Source organism: Oreochromis niloticus, linkage group LG3 (genome assembly GCF_001858045.2).
Source record: "Oreochromis niloticus isolate F11D_XX linkage group LG3, O_niloticus_UMD_NMBU, whole genome shotgun sequence".
Lineage (NCBI taxonomy): Eukaryota > Metazoa > Chordata > Actinopteri > Cichliformes > Cichlidae > Oreochromis > Oreochromis niloticus.
In genome coordinates, this window is record NC_031967.2 from 81,895,775 (window position 1) to 81,913,607 (window position 17,833).

Consider the following 17,833-nt stretch of genomic DNA (forward strand, 5'->3'; position numbering starts at 1 on the left):
CACACACACACACACACACACACACACACACACACATTCCTACTTACATATAAAAGTTCACACATATACATACAATGCCTTAGAACCATGTGGGCGTTGCTTTGCTGTGTTTTGTGTGAACTGTCTCTCAATAAAAGGCAGCGAGAGGAGGCCGGATTTGGGGGTCATTTTTGTGCTGGACACAGATGAGGCCTCCCTTGCGCAAGTAATTGATCGAACACTGTTGCCTTGTTTTTCTTTCATGGGAATAAGTCCTGGACACAGCGGGGTCTGAGTTAAGACCCAACACCCAGTCTCTGAGCCACATGCATAAACCAATAGGCACGAATTGGTTTATGCATATACCACTGATATGAGCTAGACAGCTGGTGATGATGATAATGATGATGTCACTGATGTTAACTCCCTGTTTGGAAGGTGAAAGGAAAGATAAAGAATCTCATCGTCTGTAAAACACTTTAATGGAAGTGAAATCAGTGAAAGGATTGATGAACAATCATTGACCTGAATGTCTGCAATGTAAACTCATATCTGCACATAAATAGATACTGATCGATAATTAATAATCAATCACTCTGGAGCAGGCACGCAGAGGCCTCAGTGGGTGAAGCGATGCATGTTGTGGATGCTCCACACGTCTCCATTCAGAGCATTGGCGGCGCCCTGCAGCGTCCACGTGAACAGTGCCAGCTGCCGCCTGAAGCTGCTCTCGTCGAAGCGTCCGGGGTCAGAGGTCAGCAGGCCCAGGTGCTCAGTGAGCGCGCTCAGAGTATGGTTGCCACGGCCGTGGATCACATGACGGAATGGCGTCTCAACTGCAGACACGTACTGAGAAAGGAAGTAGTACTCCACCTGCATGATACACATGAGAAGACATGCAGTACTCTGTACAGGGCTCGTATGTTCATGAATCAGCTGTTCCAGTACTGTTTGCAGTACTCATACCTTAATAATGTGGGTTTTGCAGTACTGTTTGCAGTACTCGTACCTTCATGATGCGGGTGTTGTAGAAGCGTGTTATGGTGGGCTCGTGCAGGTCGCTGTAGTCGATGGCTCTCTGCAGCGTCTCTGCCGCTCGGCTGTAATCTCCTCGAGCGCTGAAGACCCACTGAGGAGACAAACCTCTGGACTGGACACACACACACACACACAGAGGTCACATGACAGCGACGGGTTTAAACATCTGTAGAAACACTCAAACAGGTGAGCTACCTGCAGCTCAGCAGAGTGTTTGTTGAGCTGAGCGCTGAATTGCAGCACCGTCTGGGCGTAGGAAGTGATGCGCAGCGGCAGGATGTGGTCGTGGGCCAATCGCAGCACCATTTCCCCCACCAGCTCCCCTAAGCTCCGCCCTGTGACCCCCAGACGACCCCCCAGCACCTCCTGCAGGCGTGAGACACTGTCCAATGGCGTGTTGATGAATGGATACGCTCGCTCCTGAACATGTGACACAGATAACATGACATCATGTACCATGACAGTGAGTATGTATGTTGTTGGCGTGTAACGTGTACCTCAGTGAATCTGAGCTCCATGGCTGGAACTCCTGCAAACGCCGTGAAGCTGAAAGCACCGCTGTTCAGATACAGTGGCTTCATACTAAGGAGACAGCAGCGGCTCAGTCAGGCGTCATCACAGTAACATCTGTGTGTGTGTGTGTGTGTGTGTGTGTGTGTGTGTGAGTGTCCTCACATCCTCCAGCTGCCTCCATCTCTCTCCGCCTGGCTGTAGATGCTCTGGCCTGCATGTTTGGGATGCTCCACCTGGAACACATGAAGGCCCACTCATGCACAGCATCATGTGGATTGGTAATCAATTGATTGTTCCAGTTAACCCTTTATTTACCACAGCCTGTACATACTTATAGTTATAGCATATTCATAACATACCTTCATACCATGTACATTGTAACATACCTATAATAGATCCATATAATGTAATATATCTATATTATTGCCAAAGCACTTCTGGATGGATGCAAACTGCATTTCGTTGCCTTGTACTTGTACATGTACATGTGCAATGACAATAAAGTTGAATTCTGTTCTATTCTGTTCAATGAGTGTGACTCTATTTCTGTTCGAGAAGATGAGGTTTATGGGAATATTCAGTGTGTCATGGTAGCACAAGGCCTAATGTACACTTCACATGACCCTCCTCAACCATTATGGGCTAGAGAAAAAATTAAAATGTTTTCTGAAACATGAGAATAATTTTTTTCATTTAACACCCAAAGTTACAAAATAATCCCAGGCTTGCATGACTCTTGGTTGATAAATGGTTAAGAGAGGCTGGAAAATAAGGCCTTTCTCTGTCCAGTAATTTAGTTTTTTAGAGGCAATGGCACGGACAGTCCAGACTCACCTTTGTGAATAAAAGTTATTTGTAGATACATTTAACTGTAGTGTGGTCACAGATTCATGCTTTTACTGTTACATGATTGGGGCTTGTCTGGGATCGTTCCCAACTCAAAAACAATAATCTCAACCGTGCATACATAGATGATCCAACAATTATATTTCAGCCACACAAAATGGACAGAAGAACTAAATCGTGGGGTTCAATTCATATATTATATTAAAACCTTGATATTTTTAAAGTGTTTATTGCAAATGAGTGTGTCATCTCCATAGCATGTACACAAAGGTCAGCTTTTGTCCATGTATAGATCCCTGAGGGACTCCGGGTCTAGAAAAATAGGATTAACATTATTTTTTTAAAATAAATGTGTGAGGGCGATGAGCTCCATCCAGCTGTGTGACCACAGGCTGCACTCAATATTAATGCATCACAAATGTATCACACTCACCTGTCTGATGGCAGCATCCAGCAGGTCAACCAGGAGAGGACTGGTGTAAGCTGACAGGATCTCATCACCTGATGAGAAGGACAACATAAGACACCGCGTTTGGGTAGCAAAGAAAATGCTTTCTGATTGGCTTCAAGCTCTGTTACCCATGACTGCCTGGTCCAGACTGAAGTAGGCCACAGCCTTCAGGTGAAGCATGGACAGGTAACCCTGTCAAGGAAAGATCAAAGGTCAGGCAGTTATTTTGATAAACTGTGAAATTTGGTTTGTATTTTCTGTGGCTGAACCTCAAGCCATTCGGTTGCTCCAACATTCCCAAAGTCTCCAGCATCCCAGCTGACAAACAACAAGCTGCGTCTTGGACTGAAACCTGTAAACGAATCCATCAGTTCAGATAAATCAGAGGAATCAACACACCAAAGTAATGCCAGCATCATTTCAGCTCCCACCACAACAGTAAGCACACATGTGTCCAGGTGAGTCTTACCCTTCTTCACCATGGCTGAGAAGGTTCGAGCCAGCTCCAGCAGGATCGCAGTTCCAACTCCGGACTTCACGGCTCCCGGACCCAGAGAGTCCCTCTGAGCTCCCAGTATGATGTACTGGTCTGACAGGGAGATACTGAGGTTTACCACTGTGGCACATTCACCTGTCTCTGTGTGTAGTCAGCAGAGCGTACCTGGCTCCACTCTGCCCTCCAGTGATGAGAAGATGTTGTTGAGCAGGATGGGTTTCATCACGTTCTGAACCGACATCTGGACTCTGCGACCGTTACTGAACTCAGGACCGACGACACAGCGCACGTACGGCAGCCGACCCTGCCAGGGCCGAGGACAGGACGGACCTGTCAGCTGGCTGAGACACAGAACAGCACTGTGAGTCACACTCACACCTGGGCAGGTTACCTGAGGGGTGGGGCTTACCTAAGCAGCTTGGAGGCCACAGTGGCAGTAATTGGCAGGGCTGGAATGAGTGGCAGACCAGAGGACTGAATGGGCGGGAACTGAGTGTGATTGAAGGAGGGAAAGCCAGGGGTGAAGGGGTCCCCTGACCCTAGGTGGACCTGTGATTGGACAACAGAAGGGAGATGAGGATGCTTATTGGCCAGGAGACGTGGATAATGTTTGTTTGTGTGTGTGTTACATGTTCAGACACAGCAGTGTGTGTGTTCAGGCCAAGGCGGCGAGGGTCCTGCGGCACGTCGGCAGGGTCAGGGTAGATCAAAGCTCCACTCGCCCCGTTCTTCTCAGCCAACCAGACCTTTTCTGCAAAACTGACCCCGCCCCCAACACGCATCACCACCACACAGCCAGTCACAGACACGTCCTCACGTTTCAGCCATTTAAAATCCTCCGGTCGGCCGTAGTTGGCATAGACCACACCCCCCTGCAAAGAGACATACATCGGTAACTCTGACTATTGTTACCATGGTGACAAATACTTCCTTTCTGGTTGGCTCACTGTGGCATTTCCTGTGGCGCTGTACGGGCAGTAGTCAGACGGGTTGAGAGGAATCTGCTCTGAGACCCAACCTGCAGAGTCCACCAAGCTCAGAGAGCTCCTCTGAGACCTGCACACAAATAAATGAATGTAGCGCCCTCTGGTGGTCAAATTAGAGCACTGCTGAAATGTTAAATACCTCTTTATATTGAGCTGTGTGTAAATGTGGGTTTGGTTTCTGTCTTTAAATCCAGCCGTTAGTCCTTTTCTGCTGTTTATATTGTTATTACAGAGTCATTCTCATTCGTTCTGATCAAGTCACTGCTTTGGAAACATTTCAGAAGGGATGCCATTAAAAACATATGAGGATCCTGTCTCAGAGTGATGCTGAAAAACTAGTTCATGCATTTATTACTTCCAGACCGGACTACTTTAATTCATTATTATCAGGAAGTCCTAAAAACTCTCTGAAAAGCCTTCAATTAATCCAAAATGCTGCAGCAAGAGTCCTGACAGGGACTAGAAAGAGAGAGCATATTTCTCCTGTATTGGCTTCCCTTCATTGGCTTCCTGTTAAATCCAGAACTCAAAATCCTGCTCCTCACATACAAGGTCTTAAATGATAAGGCCCCATCTTATCTTAAAGAGCTTTCATGAATCAGAAGTGAACCCCAAACATCATCCAGTAACTCCGGTGCTTTTACCTACTTTTACCAGCAGCTGTGAAACATGCAGCATCCGTTTAAGACCCAAAGGTATCCTGATGTGACATGTTATGCTGGGCTTACACTGTGCGATTTTTGGCCCATTTTGAGCCAATTTTTGAGTCGTGCGACCGTTTTGGTGATCGGCCCGAGTTTGGCCTTCATCGTGCGTCGTGCATCATGTAGTATACGTGGGGTAACAAGAAGCGATTAACACCTCTCGACCAGCTCCCGATCATCAATCGCTTGGTCGGGAGGATTTCAAACAGGTTTGTCACCGCAGCCGCTCACACTGCGCACGCGCAAACACACAAACGTCGGTGAAAAAGACGGACTAGCGCGGCAGTGCAGCGTGTGATCTGGACACAAGCGATGGAGGCAGTTGTAGAACTTTGGAAAGCTCATCCGAGTCTTTTCGATGTGGCCTCACAAAATTATCACGACCACAACAACCGTGAAAATAGTTGGATCTACATTGCTGCTCAATCACAGCTGCCTGATCAATGTTTTTAATTAGCAATTTAGCAAAGTTGATGGTGTGCATGTCTGTGTGAGTGAAAGACAGAGAGGGAGAGCGAGCGACAGATTTTCTGTTATAACCTTCATTTTATGGACGCACAGTTTGAGCACTCAGGTCGCATCAGAGCATCAGGCCGTATAGTGTGAGACCCTGCATCGTGACCTACGAACTTCTAACCCCTGCGAGTCAATCGTACAGTTTGAGCAGAAGCTGAATAACGCGACTGAAAAAATTGCACAGTGTATGCCCAGCTTTAAGTGTTTGGTGGGTATGTTGTGGCTGGTCTGTCCTGAGTGTGGGGGAGCTTCTCCGACTCTTACCTGTCGGGGAACTGCAGCGTGGCGTATAGCGACTCGGTCCAGGTGTGGTCCATCTGCAGATCCCTGAAGCGCTGCAGGATCTCTGAAGCCAGAGCGGTACCCTCCGAGGAGCCTGGAGGATGAGCTGCTCTGCTCACGCGACTGATCACACATACACACACACAAGTTATTCATATAGGACCTGACACTGCAATAGGACCTAAGGAAGCAGGGATGGTTGACAGGGTGGGTCTCTCGCTCACTCATCGTTTGGGTTTGAAAAAGGTGGCGAGGGTAAAAATGCTGAGTCTGAATATTATAAAACAGGTGACATTACATGAATTTTCTGTTGACCACCTGATTACCTGCTGGAAAAACTCTAAAGTAAGAAAGTAAAGTAACATTTTATTTATATAGCACCTTTCAAGATAAAAATCACAAAGTGCTTCACAGAAGCTAAAACCTAAAAATAAAAATCAACCAAAAGCAAATTTAAAAAGATGAGTTTTTAGCTGTTTTTTAAAAGCGACCACGGAGTCCACAGATCTCAGGCTCAAAGGGAGAGAGTTCCACAATCTGGCGGCCACAGTTACAAAAGCTTTGTCGCCTTTTGTTTTCAGCCTCGTGTGTTGGACAACCAGCAAGCCCTGGTCACATGACCTCAGGGACCTGCTGGGAATGTATGGATGTAAAAGTTCACTTATATATGTTGGTGCTTGTCTATGCAGAGCCCTGAAAGTCAAGGTCAAAACCTTAAAGTGGATTCTGAATTTAACGGGGAGCCAGTGCAGCCGAATCAGCAGGGGTGTGACATGGGAGTACTTGGAGGACTTGGTCAGAAGCTTTGCAGCAGCGTTCTGAACAACTTGCAGATGCTCCAAAGAGGCTTTACATAAACAAGTAAACAAAGAATTACAATAGTCCAGACGAGATGAAACAAATGCATGAATGACAATTTCTAATTCGGAGCGCGATACAATGGGACTCAGCTTAGCAATGTTTCTCAAGTGATAAAAACAGGAGCGAACCAGAGATTTTACATGAGCATCCAAAGTCAGGGCTGAGTCAATAGTAACACCAAGGTTCCTGATAGATGGTTTGGCAAATGTAGCAAGTGGACCCAAGTTTTCCATAACACTAGGTACAAAATTTTTAGGTGCACAAACAAGGACTTCAGTCTTCTCCTCATTTAATTGAAGAAAGTTTCCAGCCATCCAACCTCTAATGGAGTCTATGCACTTATGCAAAATCTGTAGCTTGGAAACATCATGAGGCTTAAAGGAGATATATAACTGAATATCATCTGCATAGCAGTGATACGAAATGTCCTTAAAAGTGCTCAATAAGTGTTGAAGAGGAAGTAAATACAGCAAGAACAATAAAGGCCCCAAAACTGAACCTTGTGGCACACCATAGGCAAGAAAAGTAGAAGAGCAACTGTACTTAGAGGTAGCCACAGAAAAGGATCGTTCATGCAAATAGGATTCAAACCAATCCAAAGCAGCCCCTTATATACTCACCCAGTGTCTCAGCCTATCTAGCAGAATATGATGGTCCACAGTATCAAAGGCGGAGGTCAGGTCCAACATCAACAGAACGGAGCATTCTCCTGCATCACATCTCATCAAAATGTCATTGGAGACTCTAAGAAGTGTAGTTTCAGCAGAGTGAGCTCTACGTAAGCCAGATTGGAATTTATCCAGAATGCTGTATTCATCTAGAACAGCTATAAGCTGCTTAGCCACAACCTTTTCTAAAATCTTAGCAATGAACGGTAATTTTGCAATCGGTCTCTAGCTACTAAGAAGAGAAGCATCAAGCTTAGGTTTTTTTTAACAGTGGGTGAATAACAGCATTCTTACAATAAACAGGGACCTGACCAGAAACCAGTGAGGTATTGATAATTGTGAGCACACAGGGACCAATAGACTGAAAGACATTTTTAAACAAAGATCCAGGTAAAATATCAAGAGAGCAGGAGGATGCTTTCATTGAATTAATTAACTTGACCAGCTCAGGTAAGGACACAGGTAAAAAATCTTTCTAAAATTACAGGCCTAGCTTGAGTTGGAGCAGACAAGAGAGACACAGAAGGAGAGATATTGTTCCTCACATTACTGACTTTATCAACGAAGAAAGAAAGAAATTTTTCACAATCTTCATTTGATGAAATTGGGACAGCAGGTGGAGCAGGAGCAACACTATCACTAATGGTGTTGAATAGTACCTTGGGGTTACCTCTGCTCTTAGACACTAAGTCTGAGAAATAGGCCGCCCTCACATCTCGAACTGAAGTGTTAAAAGAGACTAAAAGGTCCTTTAAATGAAGGAGATGGACATGCAAACGCGTTTTCCTCCATAAACGCTCAACCTTACGGCAGCAACGCTTTAAGAAGCGAATGCTGTCATTTATCCAAGGGGACGACTTTGAAACCGGAGCTAGTCTAGTTTTGACAGGACAAACATTGTCTAAAATAGAAAGACAATGATTATTAAAAAGATTTGTTAAAAAATGGACATCGTTATAAGGAGATAAAACTAAATTACAGGTATCGGAACATTTAACAGCAGTAGAGGAAATTAAGGTGCGAGAGCTAACCACATGTCGAATAAGAGAGAGGGACAGATGAAAAGACAGGTTAAAAAGAATACAACGATGGTCCGAAATAAAAATGTCCTCAGTACAAATAAAATCAATGTTTAAACCTAAAGTAAAAACAAGGTCCAGTGTGTGTCCTTTGGTGTGTGTGGGACCAGACACATGCTGAGTAAAATGAAACGAATCCATGACGCTAAGGAAACCTCTGGCAAAGAGGTCAGAGTCATCATCAACGTGTATATTAAAATCCCCAACTATAACCAGTCTGGACAGCTTCAAAGTCGAGTATAAAAAGTCACTGAACTCCTTTAAAAACATACTGTTTAGGCCAGGTGGACGATACACTACAGCGCAGTAAAACGGATCTTTATTTCCAATTCTAACCAGCTGTAGTTCAAAGGATGAAAAATATCCGACCAACACTGCACGACAGTAAAACCGGCTTCCAAACACCGCAGCGACACCTCCTCCTCGACCCAACGTCCGAGGTTGGCTGATGAAGGAGTACCCACTCGGACAGAGTTCGATGAAGGATGAAAAGTCACCATCGCGCTGCCAGGTTTCAGTTAGAAATAAGAAGTCCAGTTTCTTGGAAAGAATAAAATCGTTCAGCAAGAACGTTTTATTAGTCATTGATCGAGCATAAAAAAGCGACACGCTCAGCGAAATAGAAGACATATTATTAACAGAAGCGGCCCGATTCAGAGGACGAAGAAACAGAGAGTTTGATCTGCGACGCTCATAAATTCCACTCACCGCGGGAATGGAAGGCCAAACAACAGGAGAGTCTGGATGAACACTCCTGAGGTAGCGCCGTCTCATAGATCCAGGCACAGCTAGTCCCCGCTTCTAGAACAGTCTGAGTTTTACCTGGACACCTGCTCTTTTTCCTCTCCTCCTCCGTGACTTGCGCGGACACAGAAAGGCGCCACTGATGACACCTAACGAAGATCCAGACACCGGTGTCGGCAGCGGAGGATGGAAAATACCATAGGAGGATGAGGCATCTCGACTTATCATAAAGGATCGGATGGATAATAGCATCAGGCGATCATAGACAAGGGCAGCCAACACATTAGTGACAAAAAGCGAAAGCAAAAAGGCCGAAAAAAACAGCACAGAGAAACCACGGCAGGCAGCGGCAAAGCCAAACACAGGCGCCATCATACCGGAAGTTTATAGCTTTTACTTGTACTCAGTTACCGTATTTTCCGCACTATAAGGCGCACTTAAAATCCTTTAATTCTCTCAAAAATCGACAGTGTGCCTTATGTATGAATTCTGGTTGTGCATACTGACCTCGAACTGATTTTATGTGGTACACGGAGCTCAAAAATCTGTCAAAAAATGTTTTAGTGCAACTTTGGTATGCTACGAAGCTGCACCGCTTGATAGATTGTCGGAGCATTACGGCTACCGTAGTCAGGAGCCTCGTGGAGTACTCTTTAATCAATGATCAGCTGTACTAGGTGTAACGATTAAGTTTAACATTCAGGCATCCATTAAGACAGAATTTATTAAATTTAACGGAGTTAGAAGTTAGCAGGAAGTTAGCTCGCTAGCTTCCACCTAAAGATAATAGAGCATGTTCTGACTGAGAGATTTCTGAAAAAATTGAATCGTACTGCTCTGCTATCACTTCCAACATAAATGAAGACAGAAAACTAAACAGCAGGGACGTTTGTAGGGTTACTGAAGGTATGTAATGATGTGCTACGTGATCGCTAGCGACACAGCTATGTTAGCATAACATAAACACAGTGAAGCTGGAGGATGAACGCAAACTTTTTTCCACTCGATAAAAGTTAAGGTGAGGGTTCCCGATGGTTAGGGACAAATGCAGTCGCATGGCAGGATGCTGTAAACCACATGTGTCAAAGTCAAGGCCCGCGGGCCACATCCGGCCCAGCGTACATTTATATCCGGCCCCGAGATCATTTTATATAGATGTACTATTATTGTTATGCATGGCCCGGCGATATGAGGCGCTAATAATATACAAACTACAGATCCCATAATGCAGCGCTGCAGCCTCCTTGCTGAACGATAGGCTAGCTGGGAACATTCCCGCGTCAATCAAGTCAAACTTCTGTGCGAAGCTAGCCGCTCACAATGGTGGAGAGAAAAGTTGATTCTGAAAGCAGAGCCTTTCAGCACCGGTGGGAGGCTGAATATATGTTTACAGACATTGCTGGTAAACCTGTGTGTCTTATTAGTGGAGCTAATGTGGCTGTAATTAAGGAATTTAATTTAAGACGGCACTACGAGACAAAACGTCAGGATAAGCTGAAAAACCTAAATGCAGAGCTCTCCAAAAGTTGATTCTGTTCATCTAGACGTAGCGTTTTGTGGGAGAAACGTTTTGTCACTCATCCAAGTGACTTCTTCAGTCTCAGCTGACTGCAGGTTTCCCCAATCTTATAAACAGTACATTTGCATAATGACTGAAACCAGCCCACTGAAGGAACAATGGGCTGGGAGGTCAGTTCCTTAATCATAATTATGCAAATTCTCATGACCATTTATAACTGTTGTTCATCCCTCCACATGGAAATAGAGCAGCTGTGAGAGAATTCAACATTAATGAATCAATGGTTTAGAAGTGGAGGAAGCAAGAAGAATGAGCTGAGTAAAGTTTGACTTATCTGACTGTTTTGTTTTGCTTAATGCGCCTTATAATCCGGTGTGCTTTATGGTATGTGGTGGCGAGCATTACCTGACTGTGTTGTGGATGTCTTCATCCTGCAGCAGCTTCCTCATCATCAACCTCAGCTCTCCCAAGTAAAGCCCCGCCCCTCCTTCTGAGGGCGCTTTAGCTCCACCCAGCTGCTGCTCATGCCCCTGCTCCGCTTGGGAGCAGTGGTACCGCCCACTGAAGATGCCATAGGCTAATAGGAACGCTGGGAGGGAGAAGCAATGTCCACTTTAGTCACATGATGAGACTAATGGGTTAAAATGATTGGCATCTGTTTACCAGCAGTGAACACGATGACTCCGCCCACACACAACAGCACACAGCATCGCCGGTATCCATGACGATACCTCATCACCAGAGCTGTGAGGTCACTGAAAGGACCCGCCTCCTCCTCGTCTTCTGATATCGCCAGCCTCAGCTCCGCCCGCTGAGCGCCTCCCACCTCCTCTTCTTCATCATCATCAGACACTGAGTGGTGGACGGACATCAAGGAAGCCTCCCGAGAGAAAGATATAACCATGGTAACAAGGGAAAGGAGGCGGAGCTTGTCTCAACTGTGTGTCACATGTGTCTCACCTGTGTCAGGTGGGTCGTCATGGTAACAATGCAGCTCTGCAGGTACAAAACACAGGAATAATCTCAGTAACAGGAAAATATACACCTCCATTGTCTAAGGAGATTGGAAATAAAAGCGTCTTTAAGTTGCTTGAAGACGTTTCACCTCTCATCTGAGAAGCTTCTACAGTTCTAGGGTCAAATGGTGGAGAGTCCTAGATTTAAGCCCTGGGGGAGGATCCCCCATAAGGAACAAAAGAACCCCCTAATGATCAGTGTTGGGCAAGTTACTTTGAAAAAGTAATTAACTGTAGTTACTAGTTACTTCTTCAAAAAAGTAACTGAGTTAGTAACTGAGTTACAAGATGCTAAAAGTAATTAATTACTTGAAAAGTAACTATTGCGTTACTTTAAAAAAAATGTTTAACCCTCTGGGGTCCAGGGTATAATTGGCAATTTTAACTACTTTGGATTTTCTCTCTACATTTCACTTTTAAAAACTATTTACTTTGCCTTGTTTTGTATCATTCTTTTCAGCACAACCTCACATGTCTGAATTTACAGTCATGTTTTCATGTTGACATACTGTATTAACACAATTGATCCAAAATCAGACAAAAAAACATAAAATCAGAGTAGAAAAAGTTATATTTTTACTGTAACAACCACAAACATGTTTATTGAATCATATTTCATAACTTTAAATGCAAATATAAATTGACAATTTTAAAATCCTATGCACAAGTTTTGCAAACAAGGTCTGACAGCAGCAGGTGTATCACTCCTGTTTCTGCCTGGAGACAGCAGTCGCCTCATTGTTCTGACACACAACACAAAACTATCCACAACACTACACACTAACTACACAAGACAACACGTCACTCCTAAAACTTCCACGTCTTCCTAAACAACCAAATGTCATGTTGCCATATCATTTTTTGATTGGTCGACATGGTGCATTTTTCCACCAACACGAAAGGGCAGGTTTGGGTTTTTTTGCTCATAAGCAGAGAGTGCTTGCAGCGCTGTCCTTAGACAGTAAACGTGACGAAACTATTGAGGAAAAACGGCGCGTATATATTGTTTATCATGATTCTGGTTTTACGTGGCCTATCAACACAATTTAAAAACTGGTATATATCACCTTGTTGCTTTGTCATTTTAAAGTGGTCATGTGATTGACTTACCACGACTACTTTATTCTTCCTCAGTCAAACAGCAGCTCTCATGCGATTATTCTCTTCCATGCAACTGATATAAGATGCGGTAAGCTGAACACAGCTTCAACCATCTGTTTGTTGAAAAATAGTAACGCGACCAGATTTTCTTGTTAGTAACGGTAACGGCGTTGTAACGATAGAAATAGTAATTAGTTAGATTACTCTTTATTGAAAAAAGTAACGCCGTTAGTAACGCCGTTACTTGTAACGCCGTTATTCCCATCACTGCTAATGATCTTCTACCTAATCACATGAGCCAAGGTGTGAAAGCAGGTGTAGGTCACAATCAGCCAAGGTTTCAAGTGAGCTCATTGTGAAACCTAGCCCCACCCTATCATGTGATTTCCTGACGTCAAGAGGCCCAGGATGTGAGTGGGCATTAAGGCGTCTGGGAAGGATCTCAAAACCTAAATCTGGGACTCTCCACCATTTGACCCTAGAACTGAAGAAGCTTCTCGGATTAGAGGTGAAATGTCTTCAAGCAACCTAAAGAAGTCCAAATGCTTTTCTTTGCAAACTCCTTAGACTACGATGACCTGGATGACTGAGAACCTTCACAGACATACACCTTCATTCTAAACTGCATACATTCACCTGCGAGACACTTGGACAGGTGAGTCTGTGTTTCTGAGCTCCAGCAATCAGTGCATGAAGTGAAGTCTGATGAGCAGCAGTCTGAGGGGTGTTTGGCTCCGGCTGCGGTCCACAGACACACACTAACTGAAACACCTGTAGCACTAGTCTTCATTCTTTAATTATTCTGAGCTCTTCTGTTTCTATTTTTCAGTTTTTCTTGTTCAGCTGATCAGAACTGTGGCTATGAAGAAAATAACAGCGATCAGAAACTTGCAGCCCTGAAATGTGTACCTTTGAACTTTTTGGGTATGAAATGTGATTATTTGATGTGTTTATTTTTTGCTTTTGTTCTAACAGTTTTTACAAAGTTCAGTTTTTAGTACTGAAGATTTTCACCAGTCCAAAATGTCTCTGTATGTGTAGCTTTGTTACGACTCGGCAGGTTTGAGTTTTCTCTCTGCTTGCAAATGCTCTCAGGTGAGGTTGCTGGGCTGAGCCGTCCTTCACACGCCTGGTTCGAGTGGCAGCTCCGTTCTCTGCAGATCACCCTCAGCAGTGTGGTGAATGTACTCACCTGCTCCCCCCCAAGCCTTTAACTTGGCAACACAGAAAATAACGCTTGCTGTCCAATCAGCTATTTAACCCTCTCTCTCCTCTCATACAGAGCTCTCTGTGCACCATCCAAAGGCAGCTTCATAACCTTATTCATCCATCGTTATTCACCTAAGCCCATGCAGTCAAAAACACACCACACTGATTTGTTCTGATGCTATAAGCTGAGAAACATCTGCAGAAAGACAGCAGTGAGTTACGGCACCACAGGATCTGAACCTGATGACGTCTGCAGCACAAACACACTCAGGAGATTCTTACCTTCACCTCCGACTCTCTGTTCGGACTCCGGCTGCTCTCAGGTCAGGATCCAGAGCTTCATCATGGGTCAGGATGAGCTCAGGCTTTGTTTTTTTTTACTCCTCAGCCTGCTATGATTGGCTGCTCACAGGGGGTCAGAGGTCAGCGTGTGCTGTCTGTTTGACCTGCTTAACTTTATTAACAGCAAAGTAAACACACGCCCACACTGCAGAGCAAAAACAGCTCTCTGTCATTACAGGGTTTGAAAGAAGAAAATGATCACATGACTGTGGAAACAGATTTATTGAGAAAAGAACACAAACACCCACAGAGCTCCGCCCCCTCCAGCCTTACAGCCAAACAAAGCAATGAGAGACTCAGTTTCCCAGCACACACCTGGCTGTCCTCTGGCTCAGGTCCACCAGGAAGCAGCTCACCTGGTTGGGCCTGAGCCTGGTGACAGATAGGTGTAAAACTTTGCACACACACACATGATGACTCCAGCAGATCCACCACAGTCCACATTTAGCCTGACATAAAGAGCCTGGATCAAACAAAGAGCTTCCAGCAGCTGAAGCTTTACTTCCGGTTGACAGACAGAAGCAGAACCAGGTCCAGGTCCACAATCAGGATCAGCTACTGGGAACCAGCATCAGTCCTGGGGCACAGACACAGACATTGTTAGAAGAGGTCTGACTGCTTTAACCAGCACTAGTCTCAGAGTCTGCTGGTGTGTAGCAGCAGGACTGAGCAGGATCAGGACTCTGCTGGGCTTATCTGGTGCACTTTTATACATGTGAATGTGCCCACTGCTAATAAATAGAAGCAGTTGTATTAAAAACACGAACTTCTGTAATTAATGACTCATCCACATCACAATCCTGACACTGAGCCTGATGTAAACTGGTATTTACTGTCATTCATACAGGAAATCACCATACAGGCTGTTACGACCCCCTCTGCTAGGCGACAGGTGGGGAGAAACATACACAAGCCCTCTCACGAAATCAGAATAAATAAGGGGTTTTATTGCAAACGTTAAACTGAAAACCGACGGGGGTGTTCAACAGATCACCGGGCAAATAAGTAATACACAAAGAAAAGAACAGGCAAGAATAAAAACTAAGGGTTAACTAGGGTGAGCCAGCAAACACAAGACTCTAATAAAACTAAGGTCAGCTGTATATCAGAGTTTACAAACAGAGTTCAAGTGCTAGGCAGATGAGGAGGACGCTGCATGTTCACGTCAGAGCAGCAGTTCCCCATCGTGTCTTCTTCTTCTGTCAAGTTTAACGGAAGCTTGCATCCAAAATTGTTGCATTACTGCCATCTCCTGGCTTTTAATCTTCCATCGCTCCTGAATCCTCAGCTCCTTTTGATGAGTTCCCCATAATGTGAAGGGTCTTCAGCCATTTATACTCCCAGGTGCAGACAATCAGCCAGTCAGTTGGTCTGGGAGTGTCATGGGATCTCCAGGCAGCCAATCGTCTGCGTGGTCTGACACACTTTATTCTGCATAAAAGAAGGCTGGCACGGATCTCCCAGTAACCAATCACTCACGAGTCATAGCACACTTGAATTTGCATGAGAAGAAGAAAAAAAAAAGCAGTCTCAATCCCTCCAAGGCCCAGGGCCGTAACACAGGCACACGTGTGGTTACAGACAGAGATCCAGCCCTGAATGTTTCCAGTATTTTCATTCCCTGGTTTAAAATAATGATCATTACGACAGAATCTAAGTTATATAAATAAAGCCACCCTGCAGCCTGAGTGTGTCTTTATAAACTATCTGCCTCCTCATCCTTTGTACCTGCACTCAGAGCTGTGGACTCACCTGGGCTCCAGCTCATCTGGTAAAGTCTTCTCAAGCAAATCAGGTGCTGCTATCACTTTAGCAGAAGCGACCTTTTTGGGGTAGAAGTCGTAGACTTTGTAGAGCAGCATGGCCAGATGATGACCACCAGGGGGCGTCATGGCATGAACGCTGATCCGCGGCATCACTGGAACATAAAAATGACAATTTATACCTGCAGCACAGCAAAGCTCAACTTCTACCGCTCCACCATCGAGCCTTCGAACCTACTGCTGCACTGTGGAGGACAAGAGGAAACTGCAACGGGTGGTGAGGGCAGCAGAGCGGGCAATTGGCACCTCACTAACCCCTCAGAGACATTTATACTGGCAGACTTCAGCAAAAAAACAGTATCATCATCAAGGACTCCTCGCACTCTGGACACTCACTTTCCCCCCTTCCCTCTGGTAAACGCTACAGGTCCATCAGGTCGAAGACAAACAGACTCACTAGAAGCTTCTACCCACAGGCTGTCAAACACTCCCTACCTCCACCCTGATTGGAGGTTAACTACCCCTTAATCCATGTGCAATACCACCGATCACATCATACCTTATACTGCAGTGAAAACCTACAAGCTGCAGATGGAGAGATGCCAAACTGTGTTTCACGGTTCTGGTAACCGTGACAATAAAGATCTATTTTATTCTATCACGGTTTCCTGAAATCAGTCAGTTTACTGTCATCACATGTGATTACTGTCAGTGTGCTTTTATGGATCTGTTACCAAACCTTCACATTCAGACGACTTTTAACCAAACATTTTATTGTTCAGGAGCCAAAACAATTTGTTGACGTCTAGAAAAACCTTACAAAGATTTCCACTGCTGACCTGTCACCCTTATACAGTTCTTCAGTGTTTCAGTGATAACTGGAGTTATAATTTATCTTATTTAAGCTTTATTTATACACGTCTTTTAAAGTCTGTAAGTGAAATCAACTGAGACATGTCCCGTATGCTCTGTGAAGGCAGAAAAGGCAAACCCCTTCTTTCTGAGCTCTGTATGACTGAAGCATCTTGTGTGTTAGATCTCACTGCCCTGCGATAAACAGACTCCAAGAGATGGAGAGAATAAGCAGAAGCGTTCATGTGAATTATATCACCAGAACCCAGGAATCCACACTACAAGGAAGACAGGAACACAGAACTTTACATTAACCCCCACACCACCGCCTTTTCTGGGATGGGCAGAGCGATAAGTATTAAATCCACCACCCACAACGTTTTTATCTTTATGAGTGTAGAATTAGATACCAGACTCTCAGAAACCACATTTATGTCAGCACTACTTTTCTAAGTATATCCATCTTAGGCAGCGAGCTATGAGCGCTTATATGAAGGATGTGGGAGCCAGGCAGTTGGTATATCACATACAGCCAGGGGCCCAGTGTTAGGCTCAACACCAGACAACAATAAAAGCATGATTATTAGACACTTAAATGTTCTGGTAAGCACCTGCAACCCACAATGGTGGCTCTACCAAAGATGCTGCTGGCTGCTCTTTCATTGTCTGCAGGCAACATTTTCCAGGATTGTGTTTAGTTTGGTGTGACCTGGTGCTTTGTGTGAGTGCTGCTCTGACCTCTGCTGCACATCCTTATGTAGATGACTCCAGCCAGGAAAAAGAGCAGACCCAGGATCAGCCCAAAGGCTCCAACGATCATCAGTTTCTTGGATTCAGACATGGACGGGACTGAGGACACACAGGTGAG

At 44.8% G+C, this 17,833-nt stretch overlaps 2 protein-coding genes across 2 annotated transcripts in view; both read right to left on the reverse strand.

Annotated features, from left to right (window-relative positions):
• Nucleotides 1-439: 439 nt before the first annotated feature.
• tfr2 (transferrin receptor 2) lies at nucleotides 440-14,430 on the reverse strand. Its single transcript, XM_013267760.3, has 18 exons — nucleotides 14,291-14,430; nucleotides 11,643-11,678; nucleotides 11,346-11,562; nucleotides 11,088-11,271; nucleotides 5,794-5,934; nucleotides 4,271-4,379; nucleotides 3,953-4,195; nucleotides 3,733-3,872; nucleotides 3,489-3,664; nucleotides 3,297-3,416; nucleotides 3,097-3,179; nucleotides 2,956-3,019; nucleotides 2,810-2,877; nucleotides 1,693-1,763; nucleotides 1,515-1,599; nucleotides 1,213-1,437; nucleotides 989-1,129; nucleotides 440-852 (listed from the first exon to the last, which is right to left on the reverse strand). The coding sequence occupies exons 2-18, from the start codon at nucleotides 11,661-11,663 to the stop codon at nucleotides 598-600; spliced, it is 2,343 nt and encodes a 780-aa protein (XP_013123214.1). The 5' UTR covers nucleotides 11,664-11,678; nucleotides 14,291-14,430; the 3' UTR covers nucleotides 440-597.
• Nucleotides 14,431-14,557: 127 nt separating this feature from the next.
• Nucleotides 14,558-17,833, reverse strand: part of LOC100692238 (H-2 class II histocompatibility antigen, E-S beta chain) — a 488,804-nt gene continuing 485,528 nt past the window's right edge. Inside the window, exons 6-8 of the mRNA XM_019357258.2 lie at nucleotides 17,704-17,814; nucleotides 16,103-16,268; nucleotides 14,558-14,927 (exon numbers count right to left, since the gene is read on the reverse strand). Coding sequence (XP_019212803.2) covers nucleotides 14,906-14,927; nucleotides 16,103-16,268; nucleotides 17,704-17,814 — 299 coding nt within the window. The 3' untranslated portion in view covers nucleotides 14,558-14,905. The remainder of the gene's footprint in view (nucleotides 14,928-16,102; nucleotides 16,269-17,703; nucleotides 17,815-17,833) is intronic.

What these genes read in the sequence shown, in the direction of transcription:
- tfr2 (XM_013267760.3), bottom strand. Translation starts at nt 11,663, where the DNA reads ATGACGACCCACCTGACACAG. An exon ending in GCGCCACAGGAAATGCCACA is followed by an intron (nt 4,196 to 4,270) that starts GTGAGCCAACCA and finishes GTCTCTTTGCAG; the next exon opens with GGGGGTGTGGTCTATGCCAA. An exon ending in GTGGCCTCCAAGCTGCTTAG is followed by an intron (nt 3,665 to 3,732) that starts GTAAGCCCCACC and finishes TCTGTGTCTCAG; the next exon opens with CCAGCTGACAGGTCCGTCCT.